This window comes from Macrobrachium rosenbergii, chromosome 10 (genome assembly GCF_040412425.1).
Source record: "Macrobrachium rosenbergii isolate ZJJX-2024 chromosome 10, ASM4041242v1, whole genome shotgun sequence".
Lineage (NCBI taxonomy): Eukaryota > Metazoa > Arthropoda > Malacostraca > Decapoda > Palaemonidae > Macrobrachium > Macrobrachium rosenbergii.
The window spans coordinates 64,543,513-64,561,698 of record NC_089750.1 but is presented as its reverse complement, the minus strand read 5'-3'; the positions used below and the strand labels follow the sequence as shown (position 1 = coordinate 64,561,698).

General features: G+C 35.2%; 1 protein-coding gene across 3 annotated transcripts; it reads right to left on the bottom strand.

Moving 5' to 3' along the window:
- Positions 1–4,426: 4,426 nt before the first annotated feature.
- On the bottom strand, positions 4,427–17,972 carry mrj (DnaJ heat shock protein family (Hsp40) member B6 mrj). 3 transcript variants are annotated; one of them, XM_067110431.1, is made up of 3 exons: positions 17,688–17,972; positions 11,447–11,646; positions 4,427–10,493 (listed from the first exon to the last, which is right to left on the bottom strand). In XM_067110431.1, exons 2-3 carry the CDS (start codon positions 11,633–11,635, stop codon positions 9,888–9,890), a joined length of 795 nt encoding a protein of 264 aa, XP_066966532.1. In that variant the 5' UTR covers positions 11,636–11,646; positions 17,688–17,972; the 3' UTR covers positions 4,427–9,887. The 3 variants fall into 3 exon arrangements, with proteins under 3 accessions (XP_066966532.1, XP_066966534.1, XP_066966533.1); XM_067110433.1 differs by having other exon boundaries at positions 17,320–17,797; XM_067110432.1 differs by having other exon boundaries at positions 17,566–17,757.
- Between the last annotated feature and the right edge of the window lie 214 nt (positions 17,973–18,186).

The window sequence follows — 18,186 nt, the reverse complement described above, 5'->3', positions numbered from 1 at the left end:
CTTATCAGAAGTCTTTAAAGCTCCTAAATGATCTTGGTAATTAAAATAAGAAGTTGTATGAAGTGTCAAGCTCCATAGTATCCTGACGTATAGTGGGGCTTATACCTATATTTTTACCAAAGTTTTGGATTTGTCTTTATTTATTTTATTTGTTCTCTTTGCTAAGTCACTTTCTTTATATAGGACATTTTATTCCATGGAAATTTGCTTTTAAAAGCTAATGGTCTATTGGCTTTATACATACTGATGTTCAGTATGATGCCGAGTTTCTCTTAGAGGGCTGATTACCTTTTAGCCCTCTCAGACATCGAATTCAGTCTGTTCTCAGACAAACCAGCCATGCAAACGTGCTAGGACTCTATTCCTGCTGACTTAGTCTTCACCACAGTCACTTTTTTTAGCGTTACGAAGATTAACATTTATATTGAGGGCAAGCGAATTGTGAATCAGAACTTCAGGTGCCCCAACCAAAGCCCAGATACTCCTGAAAGGCTGGTGTAATGGATTTCCCAGTATGCCAGACAGAAGTCCAGAAAGATAATCTTGCCTACTTGGGCAGAACTTCACACACACCCACATTTATTGAATAACCACCTTGAATTTGGAGTCCCAAATGCAGCAGCCCAGGACAGGCAAATTATTACAGACACTTTTGTCAAAGTATTTCATGTAACCTTGAAGCAGCAGCCTTGGAATGACAAGACATCTGCCATTTTCTCTAGCATGTGCCCACAGAAGCTTTTCTTCTCATTTTAAATGTCAGGTACTTTAATACTTATTTTCAGCCTCTAGACCTGAATGATAGTCTAATGGTCCAACACCAAATAAGACCTGAGCAGTTCTGTTGGTCCATGGCCACTATCCCCATAAATTCCAACTATGCTTCAGTTTATCACACAGCAATGTAGAGCCGCTGGAACTAGTTTGCACATTTCTGTACCTTCTGATATTGCGGTTACCTTGGCTAATAACTGGGTTATTAGACCAGTTTGATCCTAACAAATAAACAACTTGACCTCATGCAATAGCTAAAAGAGTAGCTTTGATCACTCTTAGGTAATACTGTACCTGGGTATTGTAGATAGGCAACATCTTTTAAAATACTTAGTCCAAGGTACCTTAGTGGGGTTCATGGATGCCAGTTTTTGATGTAGTGTGATCTATGCCAAGGAATTTGGTCTCCAAAAGCTGTATGCAGACCCAGTACTTACCAAGAGTAGGCTGATTGAGCCATAACCTTACCAACTTTTGACTGTTTGTTTTAGGAAAAATAGGACACAGGTTTGTGATGAAAAACATGAAATGTAAGCTATCCCCTGTAGTAATGAAATGCCTCCACAATAAATTCAAGTATATGGGTGGTGTCATGCCTACCTCTAGTGCAGGTAGATTACTGCCTGAAGGCAATTAAAATTTTTTTTATTCAGTATGCTAGTGTTCAGTTTCTTGCTTAAAAAATGCATTTGCATGAATCCTAATTCCTTGAAATAAAAGTCTGGTCCTTTTGCGATGGGTTTATTCAGTTGTATGTCATAGATATATTTCAGTACTACTATATCATTTCATTGTGCTCTCTCTGCTTTTTATTTCAAACTCAGTTTATTCAACAGTCTAGTTTTGGTGTTCCAACATAACGCATACATAACCATTGCCTTTATCCAGCTTTACAATTCAGTTCAAAGTGAGCAACCACATGCACTTGTAATAAAAATATCCCATTACTCAAGGGGTAAGAGATATACCTTTAAGTGAGGTAAACCTCACACCTGTCACCCTCCCATTCAGCTGAATGAATGAATATGTGAATTTTGGGTTGTATGACCTGCCACAGGGGCCAGGGTGGCCATTCAGTTGAAAGGCTTCGTCATGTTGTTCCGATATATTGCCAGTTGTGGTGTCCATCTTTCACCATGTTTGTTCTGTTCCAAATTTCTTTCATAGTCATCCTTAGCTTAATAGGCCACTCAATTCTTGAAGTTATATGGTTGCTTTCTTCATAGCTTCCTGCAGGTAGGCTACCACAAAAATAATGTCGGTGATTAATTTCTCGATGTACTCTTATATTTTGAATAAACTTTACACTGAAAGACATAAATCAAAAATGTGAAATACAGAAATATTTCCTGTGTTAGCCCCTGTATGAAGAGCAAGTTAATTTATTTCACTAGCCCACTATACACCATTTGTAGTCCCAGATGTAGCAGCCGACCTGCCTAAATGATTATGACATGAAATTAGCAGTTCACCAATAATGTAACTGGAGAGCAAATCATCAGAGATTGAGGTGGTTGATTTTCTTGGTAAAGCTGTTTTAAGCCACAGAAAGTTTGACATTTTACAACCACAAGTGAAATGAGCTACAATAGAATGAATTAAGAACTGGAATTGAAATATAAAATTTAGGCCAAAGGTCAAGTGCTAGGATCTGTGAGGTCATTCAGCACTGCAAGGGAAACTGAGAGTATAGGAGGCTTGAAAAGGTGTAACAGGAGGAAAATTTAACAGTTGCGCCATGAAGCATATTTTGTTTGGAGAGGGTGGAAAGTAAGATGAGAGAGAATATGGACGGAGGTACAGTATAAAAGGAATGAGAGGGGTTGCAGCTAGGGGGTGAAGGGACACTGCAAAGAACCTAAGTAAAGACTACAGTGCACCACATGACGTGCACTGATGGCACTACTCCCTACGGGGATGATTTACGAAGGTCTGATGTGACACTGGAAAAATGAGTTAGGTTTTTTTCTCTTGGCTCTTACTACGATCAGTTATCTAGGTTTTTTCATATCCTGTGACATATGGTCAGTGGACATTCCTGATTTTCTTAGGAGCATTTCACTCACTAAGCTGAAGTGCAATAAGGTCAAGGCCTAGTTGCTGCTATTCCTTTCACAAGTGCTTGCCCTGCTTGACTGAGACAACAAGTGATGAGTTTGAGTGACTGTACATTCAAAAAAATTGTCAGAATCTCACTCATTTTCAAATAACCCAATTACAAGATTTTTAAAACATTAATTTAATAAATAAAATCCAGTCTGTTGTTTATATGTACAAGTCCTTCAGGCCCACCCTCCAAAGTTCAATAAATTAGCCAAGAGGTTTGGTGATACTACTTAATAAAAATAATCCTTCCCATACAACAGGATATTGACCCACCATGTCTCCTTAAGAGACATTTCTTTTCCCAAGTTGGTTGGAGATGGGGTAGTCTGGAGTCCTCCATGTTACTTCTTGATTTCTCATCTCATCTTTGTTGATCACTACCTTCCTTACTCCTTTTTCCTCCTAGAAAATACCATCTCATCATAGGGCTGATAGCAGACACTACAATTTCCTTCCCAGCCAAGTAGTTGTTCATATGTTTAATTCAAAGGTATGAACACAGAGCAAGGCTACAACTCGAGGGAGTGGGTGAGAAAATGCAGGGCTGCACACCCTGCTGCGACTGTTAGCACTTAGTTTTTTTGTAGATATATGATCAAACCAAAGCAAAGGGATTGTTTATGCTACACAAATTTAGAAAAACCTTAAAAATTGTAGGTTTAACCAGCACTTCAAGATTTTGGCCATTTTTTTGCAAGGAGCAGTTAGCATGCTCCAATATTCTCTCCTGTGGCCATATCTGCAACTGTTCAGAAGGTAAATAAGGAAAATGCAAGATGTTTTTCCATTTGCTATTATTGGCAACTGATTTTAACTTAACATTCTTTACCATCTTGGGAATAGGCTGAACCATCTTCCATACCTAGAACCTAAACCAAACCCATTCCATTAAATTAACTACCGTACATTTCCAAAACTCAAGTTGAAAGTAACCATATTTCCAAAATTCAAGTTGAATCATGTTCACAGGAAACCACAAATAACTAGAATAAAATAATGTTTTTAGATTAAGGTCTGTAGGTTGACGGAAACATTTTTTCCATGATTTGCCAACAGTATTTGCAAAAAGCTGAACTTTGCATGCTCTACAAAAATTATGCACCTCCTTATATACGTCCTGATGCAACATTTCCTCTGCAGGATCTTTTGGAGTGCTGTAATTCATCCCGTTAGGATAATACATATGCCATACCAAATAGAAGTATGTTAACATATCCACTTAGGGGGAAAAAAGGAAAAAAAAAAAAAGAATTTCCAAAACATTTGTCAATTTTGATAAACCAAGATATATATATTGTAACTAATTTCTTTACACAAGTGAAAATTAAAACAAGCTTTTGAAACAGAAGGAACTGGTTATAAAAGCTTTTACATATTGATGGAAACTGCAGGTCATTCAAAATTAATCCTTTCATGGCACAACACTAAGATCCTGACTGATGACAGTAGAAAAACATTAAGTATACAAGGTGTCCCATTATAAGTGAGTGATGAACAAAATCTTTCCTAGCTCACAAAAACAATTGATGTAAATAAAATTGCAACCTCTAGGTAAAGATAATAAACACTTTATTATTTGTAGTTACATAAATATTACACAAACAAAGCAAGGTCTTAATATTATTCAACCTTCAGTCTTTGGGGTACCTTGCCACAAACATTAATGACTGTACAGTGCTGCACTTGTCAAAATATGTTTCCCTATAACTGAACACTCAATCTGAGCTAAGTTATAAGCTACTGAGTTAACAATCAATAGCATGGAAGCTGTGAGCATTGAGGAACTAAATGAAAATCATTTTCCTACACAAGTAAAAAAAAAAAAGAAATTAGCCATAAAACAATAGTAATTAGTCATCCTACAATTCTAACACTGAACAAATAACAACACTTTGGGATACCCCTACCTTCCATGAGAACAATATTTCACTTACCATCACAATGAAAAAATAAAATATTTAGGGAAGCCTGATAATTCCACATTACACTTTGTGCTTATGCAGTGAAAATACAAAATCATAAGAAAATCATTTATAACACTATGCATAAAAAAAAATTGACATTCTCTGCATAACACACATGAAAAAAAAGAAATAATATTGTGAACATTACCAAACTATTAAGGCTCTATTTTATATCACCCAGAATGAATCAGATCACTGCATCAGTTTCTCAAACCACTTGGATCCACCAGTGAGCAATACAAGTATTTCTGTACACTGGGGACTTGTCCAGTAAGTATCACAAATAACTTTGTGAATTCCTAATGATCCCTGTTATACATTGTTGTATGCTCACGTAATCTACTGGTTTTAACGGTGTCCATCATAAATAAGGTTAGCAAGTTCAGCTTATTCAATGTTAAGAAGCATTGTTAAATATCTTGATTCTCAATAAACCCTACTGTGGAATACCAATTTCCTGCAGCGAAAGATACACTCCATTACAAAGTGACAAAATTCGTGCATTTTGATGCTCAACCTCTGGGAAGTAAGTCTTTCTCACCAGCTTTTCTGTTGAAGGTTTTAAGAAAGCTTACCTGTGAACAGTGTTCTCCACTAAGAAACCTTTCAGTAGCATACAGCATACAACTGATAAAACACTCACAACAGAACTGATGAAAATTAAGCCTTTGCACTTTCAAAATTAGTCCTGCATTGCTGCCTTCAAATCAAATCATGCAGTCTTCAACGCCTTAGCCGCCATATTGTAAAACAGTGACAGTTGTATCCCATTGTATAGAAAAATATTGACCTCCACCAAACCACTGAAAATTAAATATACAGTAGTTTATATTCACCACCCCAAAAAAAAAAAAAATGTTAAGGATGCAACTTTAACATCGACAGTCAGGTACTGAACTATAAACGCTTGGAACAAATATGTTATGAGGGTACAGCATTTGGTGTTTCTTAAAATTCTACAACTATCCTCCTGTCACATCCTCACAGCTTTAAGAAAGAAAAGAGAAAGCAAGGATATTCTCATCTATAGCATCGTATCATATATATGCTAAGGTGTCTTCACAGTACATCATCTACTAGATGTACATTAAACTGCAATACAGTATTCACCACTGTAGAATACTATGGGTTCAGCTATCTATATATGTATACAGTATACATGTAGATATATGAGGGAATAACATACACTTTCATCAGTACATTTAATCACGCACTGGAATTTATTCAGCTTTTTTCCATTTTTGACTACTTGTAAGGCATGGCAGCATAGTTCTTATTATCACATGTCTGCTTGTGCGTAACTGTGCTGGCTCAAACCCAAGATAAATTTCATCAGTTACACTTTTGGAAACAATAGTTAATTCAACCTAATGTACAGTACATATCAGCTTATTTACTAAAGAGTTTACAATCCTATTTAAGTGTTCAGTACTGCAAAAGCACAAATTCTGAAAAAAACAGTTGGATAGCACATAACCAAAGAGACAATGTCTTACTTCAATATATCCTTAATCATCTATGGCTGCTAGTTCACTGACAACCTCGCCCCTTAACATACCACGTCTCAAGGTACTGAGAGTAGCGACTAGCACACTCATTCACATGATCTTTTTTCAGTGGGCCAAGAATTCTCACCGTTAAATGTGTTGTTTGCAGTAAACAGCTTTGTACCTCAGCTCCCCTATGTCAGATCACTGCGATATAATCAAATCTGATAGCATTAAAAAATAAAATTACCAAAAACATAAAACGGCGCCAAAAACCAGTACAACCTTTATAAAAAAATACTCATTTTGATCAATTTGTGAAAAATAAAAGTCAATGACCTCTCCAGGGCAAAGAACACCATGACAGTACCGTGGTGTTTTTACATTCACAGTTATTAAATCTTCCATGTATTCAATGAGAGATAGAACACGTCACAAAAATCCCATAGTTCCTAGAAAAACTTCAGCTAGATAATAAAAAAATATTTGCATACTACCCTAACAGTGACCCTTTTGTTTCAACCTACATTATCGTAAGAGCTGAAAAAAAATGCATGTAGGATTTACAGTGATGATAGTTGAAACTAATCGTGTTCAATGGCTCCTGTTGCATGGGACTTTCTCAAACCTTTGAATAAGGTACTGGACTTTAATTGCCATCGGTTATTCATAAGTGACTTATGGATATACAGTATTCTTAATGTAATCCAAAATGCCCAGGTATTCTACAGTTCTGGAATTGGAAACTAAATGCTGTTTGAATTCTGAAATTATATTTTACATTCATTTTTTATTACAGAACAGAATCCATCTACTGTTTACAGTTCAGCAAAACCAAAACAGTCAACTTCAACTTGAAAATGTACATATTTTTTAACCCCTTTGTCCCCCTTTATGTTTTCTCCTTTAATGGACAAAACCTTAATGAAACCATTATTCAGAAAATCAGAAACCAAATAAAAGTTGTCCGTTTTTCTACATTGTACAACATCCAAAGGAAAAGGAAGTTTTCTAGTTTTTAAACTGGTAATTAGTTACCATAAAGCAATTCCTCTTGGCACAAAATTCTTTATAATTACACAACAGATCTTACAACCTTTTCATCCACATACAACAGAGAAAATTTAGTTTCACATTTGGCAAAGCTTTTATAAGAATTATTCTAGGTCTTTAAGAGTCGGGGATCTTCTCGTTTCATGGGAATAAGTGGCAACACTTCTAAAAGACCCTTTACATTCTTCATGTATCCCAGCTCCACCTACAGAAGTAACACTATGGGAGGCTTCACGTACGATAGATTTCTAAAACCCAATAAATAGAAATTTCTTCACTACACAATTACATTTAAATAATTATATCCCAAGACCTAACAACAGTAAGGAACAAACAGGAAATCCTCTCCAGTTTTGGCCTTTCTAAAAATTCTGTGGACTAAATTGCTACCAATTGTTAATCAATGAATAACTTGGAAAGTATATAACGAAATTATATAGCTTGGAAAGTATATAACGAATTTAAACGAACAACTTATAGATGTAACTCGCATGTAATAAATTTGTCATGTATTCTTAAACACCATGTAGCTGCTCTTTCATAAAGAAAAGCCAATCTCCACCAAAAATAATTTTCCTCAGTGAACTCTTGAGATGGATCTTAATTTTGGTTCTAGTACTGTGGTTAACAAACCTTTTTAATAAACCCTGATATGTTACTTCTTGTTTGTACAGTATTCACATAACTAAAAACTTGGAAATAACTGGACCAATCCTTGTTTGCACATAATAGTATGAGAATTTACTTGTAGCCAAAGTTCAGTCAATAATCTACCATACATGTACTGATGCCCTTTAATTCATTCATCTGATGGCTTTAGAAAAGTTCTTTATTTTTATTATGAAATGAAATTTTACTGCTCTCTACTAACTGAAAATTTGAAGTAATGTTCTACTGAAACTTGCATCTTTGAATAATGAAGGCTACCCTCTTAAAGACAAACACAGTGAGAATATTTCATGTACACAGCTGTTTGTAATATACCTCCTCAAAATGTTATTAATTCCAATTAAGAAAAACATTTTTAGCATTAAATATAAAACTTTGTTTTGAGCCTTCATCATACATAGTAAAAATCACACTATAAATTTTCAGCTACCACATTATTGACTGGGCACAATAATTAAACTTGAATTATTACCGGACCAAGTAGAAACTCCATATTTCCGAAACATACCTGAAGAACCCAGGACAAATTTTTATAGATTAAAAGGCTTTTCTCTAGTATAGTACTCTAGTGCCATTTTACCAGCTTCAAAACTGCTCAAAAACTTTTGGTTGTCAGCATTTGTTAGTACACCATTGTACAGTACAGACAAGTCCCAAAACTACCAAACCTTTGTGTGAGAAGAGATCTCCTAAAGGGAAGAACAATTAAAACCATCTTACTAGCAAAACCACCATAAATGAAATCAAAACCAAATCAGTGTAGGTAAAGCACATTATCTACTCTTAAAAGAATTTCTCAAATTTCATTATTACAGGTTGAAACAAAATTATTACAAGTTGAAACAGTGTCAAAACAGAAGAATCACGGTTTTGGTTAGTAACAATGGCTGAGATCCATACAGAGGTGCAAAGCTGGACAACGCATGTTATATGTTACTGCACTTGACTTCCTTTTCCTTGAACAAAGAGGCATGAAATCAACAAACATAACAAAAGTAACCTATTTATTGGGTCATTGAAAAAGTGACAGCTTTTCACATACCATTTAACTTACACTGAAAGCAAATATCCCATTTCATTCAACTGCAAAAAAAAAAAAAATAAATAAATACACACACACACACACACACTCCTTAACTAGATCCCTCACAAGATATAACACAATCTCTTCATATGAGAAAACTACAAAAGTCATCCAGTGTTTTGACTCAACCTTTGATATTACATCATCAAGAAAAATAGCAAGAGCTCAAAAAAATGAAGAACAGTCTTTTCAACTCAAAAAAAAATCACATTAGAAACACAGGCATATTAGATGTTCTCCAAACAAGAGGAAGAATTTAGTTATGTAACTGCTGCGCAAGAGGCGGCATTAGGTTATGTAACTGTTAGGTGCAGCAAACTAATAATCAATCTCTCCAGGGGAAACTTATTTTCTATCATATTTCAAGAAATCACCTTAAAAAAAAATTCAGATTTACAAAAAAATAAGTACAAACCCAGTGAGGATGCAGTCAATCAGCGAGCAATATATATAAATACAGACTATGGAAGATAACTTTTATGAAATGGAGAAAATATATATCTTAGAAAAGGAAGTGTTGCACTTAAGTCATAACTAAATCTGCTATGCCAATAAAAAAAATGTATTTCAATAACTTAATAAAACGGCAAGTGTAAGCATTACTAAAAAATAATTCCTGCAACTAAGACTTCTATGCCTTACAGAAATCATAAATACAGCATTGAGAAAAAAAAACATAGGTTAGCTACATAGTTTTTACTTCTCAATCACCTCCACAAACTCTGTGAAGACTTGGGAATAACACTAATTTTAGTACGATAAGGCTTGTGGTACACCGTTAACAGTCTTCGTCTTAAGGACGTCATTTTCGAAGGTCATAACAGTCTCTTGGCCTCCTTCACACACCTTCTTTGTGGTTATTTTCTTGCCATTAATAAATTTGGTTGATGTGGAAGTACGTTTCATTCCAGGACCTCCCATTGTAGTGAATGACTGAGACGAGAATGAGGTAAAGCCACCATCATTGAACCCTTCAAGACCAGCGAATGGAGAGAACACCGAAGAGCCAAATATAGATCCAAAAGGAGTAAAGAAATTACTACTAAGTGCACTGGCATGGTGAAGGTCACAGGCACTATCATGGCTTGTACCACCTCTGTGTCTACCTTGTCTTCGTTGCCTCCTGTTGTGGTCGAGGGTATTAAATGGATCAAAACTGAACAACTCAGCAAATGGATCTCCCTCAAAGAATTCTCTAAATACCTCTTCTGGGTCTCTGAATGTGAATGTGGGGAAAGTGTAATCAAAGTCATCATCATAACGGTAGTGATGACGCGCTGAGCGGGAAGTGCGAGGCCTAGTGGGACCAGGGCCACCCCCAGTCTGTAGACCCTCTTTGCCATACTGATCATAAATCTGAAAGTAATAAGCACAAAATAAGTCATTTTTGTTATCAGAAAAATCAATTTAACATACAATAATAATTTCCAGAAATTTTAAAAAAGCATTGTTTCCACTGAGCAAGGAAAAGATGACCTTTTCTCTGGTGATATTATAACTCCAACCTTCAAGAATACCTCTCTCTTGTCAGGTTATATTATGGTTTACAAAACTGAATAATTAGGGAAAAATTGCCAATGCATAGTGAAGTGAACTTCAAAGATGATGTTTTAATTTAGTTGCTTAAACACCATATGGTATTTTATAAAAAAAAAAAAAAACACTGCTGCATAAGCATAAAATGCCCCAAATCTGAAGAAGTACCTTCATTAAAGAGGTGAGCAGTATAATAGGATTCAAGTCCATGCTCTATGACTATGGGAAAACAAGCAAGCTGAAAATTATAGATTCTGAAAGAGTGAAGCTCCTTTTGCCAATCAGGCACCAAAACCACAAGTATCCTATAAAAAATATCACGTAGTTTCTATTTAGTAGTAATACTAATAACAGAATATAATAAAGGATATAATTATAAAATACACGGCTAATGAGGGAGAACGATTTTTGGAGAATCACTGACCATTTTAAAAGTTGTATACCCCAATATCTTCAACAACAAATTGTATCTGAACAGCAGGGGTTTAGAATAGTAAAAACAAAAAACACCTGCATCACGTTTACGTTAGCATTCTTATGAATTGCCTGAGAAAGATTTCTCTACATAAATTGCATTCAAATGAAATATTATAGCCAGCAAAAAAATCCTAAAGATTTACCTTTCAAAAAAAAAATCTGTCACTGATTTACATACTGCATTGTATGAGCATATATGAAGCATGTACATCATTTGACATACAAAATATTGTATAAGCAATAATGAAACTTTCATGTAGCAATGACCAAATGAAGAAAATAAAAAGAAAACTCACCTTCTTTTTCTTTTCATCGCTTAAAACTTCATAGGCTTCAGATATTTCCTTAAACTTCTTTGTAGCCTCATCCTGATTATCTGGATTTTTGTCTGGATGCCATTTAAGAGCTAAACGTCGATATGCTTTCTTTATGTCTGCTACGGTAGCACTTCGACTCACCTCCAGCACCTTGTAGTAATCCACCATCGTGGAATGTTCTGTCAAAAGGAAAACAGTCAAGGCTTGCTGTTGGGTAAAAAACCATACACAGGCCCCAGGGGCTACAGGTAAACACATCTAATAAATGTCAGATTAAGTTTTAGATGCACAGTTTTTTTTATATCTACACTTGTAATTCTTATGGAAAACTAACCATTTCCTGTAATAAAGTTTACAGTTGTTACAATGAAGATTGTATATACTGTACTTCTATCTACTGTATATGGAATACTAAATCAATACCAGGTATAGTTTGCCAATCAATGTTTCATAACTGTTGCTGTTATTCATAAAGTTAAATTAATTTCCAATCTCACAGTACCGTAATAACCATTAAAATTTGAACTGCTGGCTCCACAAGCATTAACAACTGCCTAAAATAGTTTTCCAGTGGAAGACTTCCTATATGAAGAAAAAAAATTCTTTACTAAGCTAGAGAAATGGCACTTCTCTTTCCAATTCAAATATATTTTACTGTTCATTGGCACATTTTACCTACAATTTTTCTAAGAAAACACTATACAATACTATTTAAAGAATTGTAGCAATTCTTTATTACAAAACTGGATGTTCTTATGTATGGACACTAAAGCTTAATATACTTCAGAGAAAGCCTTTTGATTCATATCGTAGCATACAAACCAGTTTTCCAAGTACATAACTGTCTAAACTACCCTACAGCAGGTGTAAACAGAAGTTCATAGTCAACTGGTAATGTTGCCCAGTTACTGTGTCCTTGCAGTTAGTGCACACAATTACAAACTGCGATATTTTAAGACAAGAACATTAGTACTAGGACTCGTCCTTGTTAATCTATGGTTAATGCTTGTACATTATGCTACAAAAACAATGTTGCCAAGATTGTGTTTGTTTAAAATAGTGTGCAGAGGAAGATGTTAATATCTACTGAACATTTTATCCAATTTGAAGTATAAAATTAACCACTGATAATGTTAATTTGTCAAATATGTACATTATGTTCAGCTAAATGCAACTGTCTTTGTATGTGATATTCTGTAATCTTATATTAATTATCCATAAATGACCACACACATATATATATATATAAAAAAAACATTGTTCCCTTGTCCTCTGATAAGTGGCAAAAGGAAATTGAAGCACATGGTTAAGTAAGGTACGAACTTGTGTAGTTTGCACCAACACACATATCACTGATTTCACATTGAGTGGTACACTGGGTCTGTGTCAAAGCATTCCTTCACATCAAAATTATCATAGTAATTGTTTAATATCCTTGTATATTTGTTTTTGTACCACATTCGGTAATGAAGGACACACCTTACGACTTCAGTACCTGGCAACCTAAATGATCTTATTTGCTCTTGTCGTACCTGGCAACCTAAATGATCTTATTTGCTCTAACTTTAGCAAAATGCCCTTGTTCAGTGATTAAAGATCCAACAAATGTCATCCACTGTGACAGTTTTCATAGGGGACGGTTAGTAAAAATATGTTTTAAACAGAATATTTTAAGGGAAAGTTAAATTTTAACTGGTACCACAAAGTAATTTGTGTTTCCATTCATAGCCACTAAAATATAACGATATGCCACCTCTAGAATATTTTATTCTTAATTCATGGCTTAAGACGTGACTTCATGTTGTTACTCTTGCTAAAGTTATCCACCTAATTTGTTCTTATTAATTAGCAAGGTTTCAGGTATTTTAACATGAGAAAACAAAATGGAAAGGGGACAAAAAGAGGGAGGAGAATGGGGCATCCACAATTTGGTCACTTAAATTTCAAACTACAGTACTGAATAACACTCTGCATCCATCAATATTGCTACGTCTCATAAGGTAGAAAGTGACAAAATAGCATGCACTTCTACCAACATTTACAAGCACCTTGGTAAAAACTAATAGCAATGAAGCTGTGTACAAGTAAGCAAAAGTAAAAAAAAAAATGTGATTAAAATTAATTTTCCCTGATGCAAACAATGTGCCTGGCTGATTAAAAATGTCTTTTACCTTTCCAAAACAATGTGCCTGATACAGGTTCCATCTAACTAATGAATATAGCACTTTTGGGGTAGACCTCAAAATACAGCCCAAAACAAAACTCAAGCTGTAAAGACAGACTGAGGGGATATCAACAGAGGTTCACTGAAAAATTTTATGGTTGGAACTAACAGGGTCCAGTATATAAGAAGCAAAATAATGGATCTAAATATTTGTATAGAATTTTGGGAGGAAGAGAGAGAGAGAGAGAGACAAAAAAAACAGGCCTGGTCTTGAGGATAGTGGTAACCAACCACCAAATTCAAGAATATACTCAAATAACATGTGTGAAACTTATGGTAAGGCTGGGGAACATGTGTAGATAAATAAGTGTGACAAAAAACACAGCTATGAACAACCCTTAAGACTCACCCCCAACATTTGAACTGAAGGCCATACCCACTCAACCTATTCCAAGAAGCATACAATGAAAAACAATAGTCCAAGATTATTATGGCTATAGTAATGGATCTGAAATTACTTATCAGTGTCACAAACAGTTTATGAGTAAAGGTATCCTTAAATGTTACAAAAATTACCCTATCTATAAACTTCCAAATGGTTTGTTAACCCTGTTACATTCCTAAATCTTAGGTGTAAACTGTAAACAACAGTAAAGAATGTTTCTAGAATTGTGTATCTATTACGATAACAAGAATACATCCAAAGACAGTGATAAAACTGCCCTGTATTGGGTTCTTGAAAGAAACTAACAAATGCTAGTGGTAAATACACTTACAAACTATTTAATTAAGTGTAAAACAATCGCATAACCACTATCACCTGCAATGTAAATGCAGTACCACAGTATAATATAAATTTGCATTAAAGTTTCCAGTAGAGCCTAAAAGACACAACGTCATGTGTAGTGTTCCTATCTTAATCCCCCCTTCAACCAATTTACAATACAGTACTGTAGGCAGTTCAAATCAACATTAACACTTCCTTTAATGCATAAAAAAATCTAAATACCTTTGTCAACATTGTCAATACACTGGTCATATAGGCTCTGTTAATTGCATTTTATGGTATAAACACAAAGAATTTAATCACTCAAATCAGTTGACATATACAATTTGTTTCCCCTGAACTCCCTCCCAAAAAAGAAAATCCTACTGTAGTTAGGCTATGCTGAAATTTAACTACTGTCTGACCTGTGTTATTATGAGTCAAAGGATTTTTGCTCCATATCAGAAAAGTTCCTACATTGATCTCTTGCCTTGCAATTTTGAAAACTTTCTTCATTGGTGCCAAAAGTAGCAATATGTGTTGCTGGGAGTTGCAGCAAGAAATGCTCAATCATTGTGTGCATCATCATCTACAGTACATGAGTAATGTATAAACTTATCATATTTTAGGTCTGCTACCCTACTTTGGGCCTTGGCTTGGCTGGGTAAAGTACATGATCAACAGTATCTGTCCCTGGTTAATTTTATGGGTCACTTCTGCTCTTTTGTTTTCATTAAAGAATACCGTACATCTACTTTCCCAAGGAAAGCAGCATACAAAAACTTAAAACCAGGAAATCATCCGACATGGCACTAGGTACTATCGAGCACTGTAGCAAGTTAACTTGCCATAATTTATATCTTAAGGCTTTGAGGAATTTCCAAGAACTTTGGATGATTATGTAGCAAATTCTGTACAAATGCACTTACAATTTTCAAACTAATAAATTTAACTGTGAGGATATAACAAGGTTATTTTCTTGTGTTAAATCTTGGTATTTTATTAACCTTCGAGCTGGACAAAGACTACTGTCCCCAGTGTCAGAGAAAATTAAACTAAATGAAGTTTCATTCCCCCTTACGATGAAGACGACAGTTTTCATTAATCTTAATGCTTTCAAGTTACTCTAATAATATACCAAGCATTAACACAAAGGCAAAGGATCTTACTTTATCCCCATCTTTAGAATGTGATTGTTCTTCATACCTTTCGAATGTAACTATGAAATGTACGAGCATTTCTCCCAAGAACAGGAAAGGAGAATTAAGATCAAGTACTTTTACTATGAATTTATTTAACATTTTTTTATATACTGTATTTGTAGGATTTTTTTAAAAGTTATTTCTTACTTTTGCTGAATTTCGACAAAAACATGGACACAAAAGAAAATGTAGAACAGGATTCAGTTAGGTGGAAAGTATTCAATTACATACTGCTCTTTTTGGCTTATTATATGTAGCATAAATATGAAAATATTTTGTAACACTATCTTACTGTTGTGTACCAGTAAACCATGAGACAAATAGGATATAAAAAACCTAACTACAGTACTGTCCTGGCAAGGGAGAATGCTTTGATGCTCCTCTCAAAAATTAAGACAGGGACATTAGCTAAAACAGGATGGCATATTATAATTTTTTTCTGCCATTTTTCAAAAATAAAAAGGAGATATTTTCAATGTATTTTCTTTCAGTTGCCCCATCTAATCCATTTGCAAATGAAGCTTTCAACTAGCCAGCAGTCATTTATAACTATCACTGGTACATACAGTACCTGTTAAGTTCTGCCGAGATTTTCCAGTGCTTCAGGTGAATGGAAATTTTGTCAGCAGACAACAAAAATACCTACAAACTATTTGAAATGTATTTATGCTAATTCCAAGTTCTCAGCAAGGTGTTAGTTCTTGGCTAATGGGCTAATTAACTTGCCATAAACCCTAAAATATGATACTAAATATAAGAGGCTCACTAAATTACACTGGCTGCTACACTAGGTTGACACTGTGGTGGAGATGGTATGGTAATTTGAGTTAGACTTTCTGGCAAGTTTAATTTAGAGCAGCTAGCTTGATAGTATCTTCCATCTAGGCTATCTGATTTCAGAAGCCCTTCTTTAAGCCTGATTTACTGTGGTCACTGAAACTCGCAAAATGCTTAGTGTGGTTGAGGGAAAAAAAAAAACACTTTGAAACACTCATACAGTAATGTGTAAACATGACATTGATACTGACAGATCGCGTTCTCTTTATCTTACAAAATAACTTTTAAATACTGACGTTTGATTCTGTATTATGTATTAACCATGACAGGTCATGGTGATCCACAGCTATCCTTTTCATTCAAGACTGCTTAAACTTAAAACAAAATATGTCGGGCCCAATTCAAAAACACACCAGATAAACTTTATCATATAAGGTACATTTAAAAAACTCATTTCTAAGTAAACACAGATAGGCATATCTATCACTGTTCGTTACTTTAGACATCCTTGAGTGTTTCAAAAGTGTTTCAATAAACAGTTTGTGAGCTTAGACTAAATCAGCATGGCATATTAAAAATTTATCCTAGCCTATACCTAGTTTGTGAAGGCTAGCCTACCCTGTACTATATCTTGGGCACATCCTGGGCTTTGGGTATGGTACTTTGACTGCAATTAATTCAATATGCCTACCTACAGGTCTAAGTCTTATAAATTGCCTGGGAGAGTTAGACCTTTGCTAGGTTAGGCTAGCCCAGGCTAACTAGCCTGTTTAGGTTAGGTTCCCTTAAGCTTGCAAACTTAAACGTGACTTAGGCAACAGCCTAAGCCAGACTCCGTCTAACAGAGCCAAAACAGTCAGATTTCCAAAGCCCAGCAGCCTAACCGAAAAAAATAAAAAGTGTCATCTGAGGCCATAGTTGAAAGAGCCCTCAAGCAGCTTACCGTAGCCTTACAAACACTTGGCTACGGAGTAGCCTAACCTCTGTCGGGAATAATCGAATAACTTGCTGCCGAAACCTAATTTTCCCGAGCAAATAATAACGAGGGTGGTGCGTTCAAAATGAACGTACAAGCGACGACGAGAACGCCCGAAGAACGAAGAAGAAAAAAAACACGGGATATTTTTCTTCTTTCCAAAGGAATCAATTTCCAATCAGGTGAGCATCAAACGTAAACCACTGCGCCCACCTCTTTCACGACAGAGACCGTTTCACACAACACACTCCTCGAATTTCCACTGTAATCTTCGCCGTGGGGATGATTTCGAAAAAGAGAGAGAGACGCACTGTGCACAGATATGTGGTACTCACTTGTATCACTCGGTTATTATTGTAATTCACTCGTGTTTTGGCAGACTTCGAGAGAACAGCTGAGCGACTGAGCAGTGCACAGGTAGTGGGGGCGAACACACCAAGGACGACTGCCGAATGTCGCTTGAGGAATGATTTTCTTAGGTCAGTTTGGGGCTTTTTTGTTTTTTTCCTCGGTGTGGTAAAACAAGATTGATTTTGTCTGCTCTTATTGGAATTATTGTGATTTTTTTTTGTGTATAAAGCATATCCGAATGCTTTATATCAGTTTTCATGTACGCTTCTGCTAAGCCTGCCTGAAAGTTGCCAGGTAGTTCTTTGTTTAGAGGGATGTACATGTACACTACAGTATATTCCTTTTTTTGCTCTGCCTTTTTCCCTATGCTGTAATTACGTTTTTTAAAAGTATCGATTATATTAAAAGTGGTCAGATAAAATTACACGTCCATGGCGATATTTATATTAATCACGTAGGGTTACTGGGTACGGTCAATACAAA

Excerpts from the sequence above, each read along its gene's own strand:
- mrj (XM_067110431.1), bottom strand. The coding sequence starts at position 11,635 with ATGGTGGATTACTACAAGGTGCTGGAGGTGAGTCGAAGTGCTACCGTA. Across the intron at positions 10,494-11,446 it reads GCGATGAAAAGAAAAAGAAG|ATTTATGATCAGTATGGCAA; the intron begins GTGAGTTTTCTT and ends TATTACTTTCAG.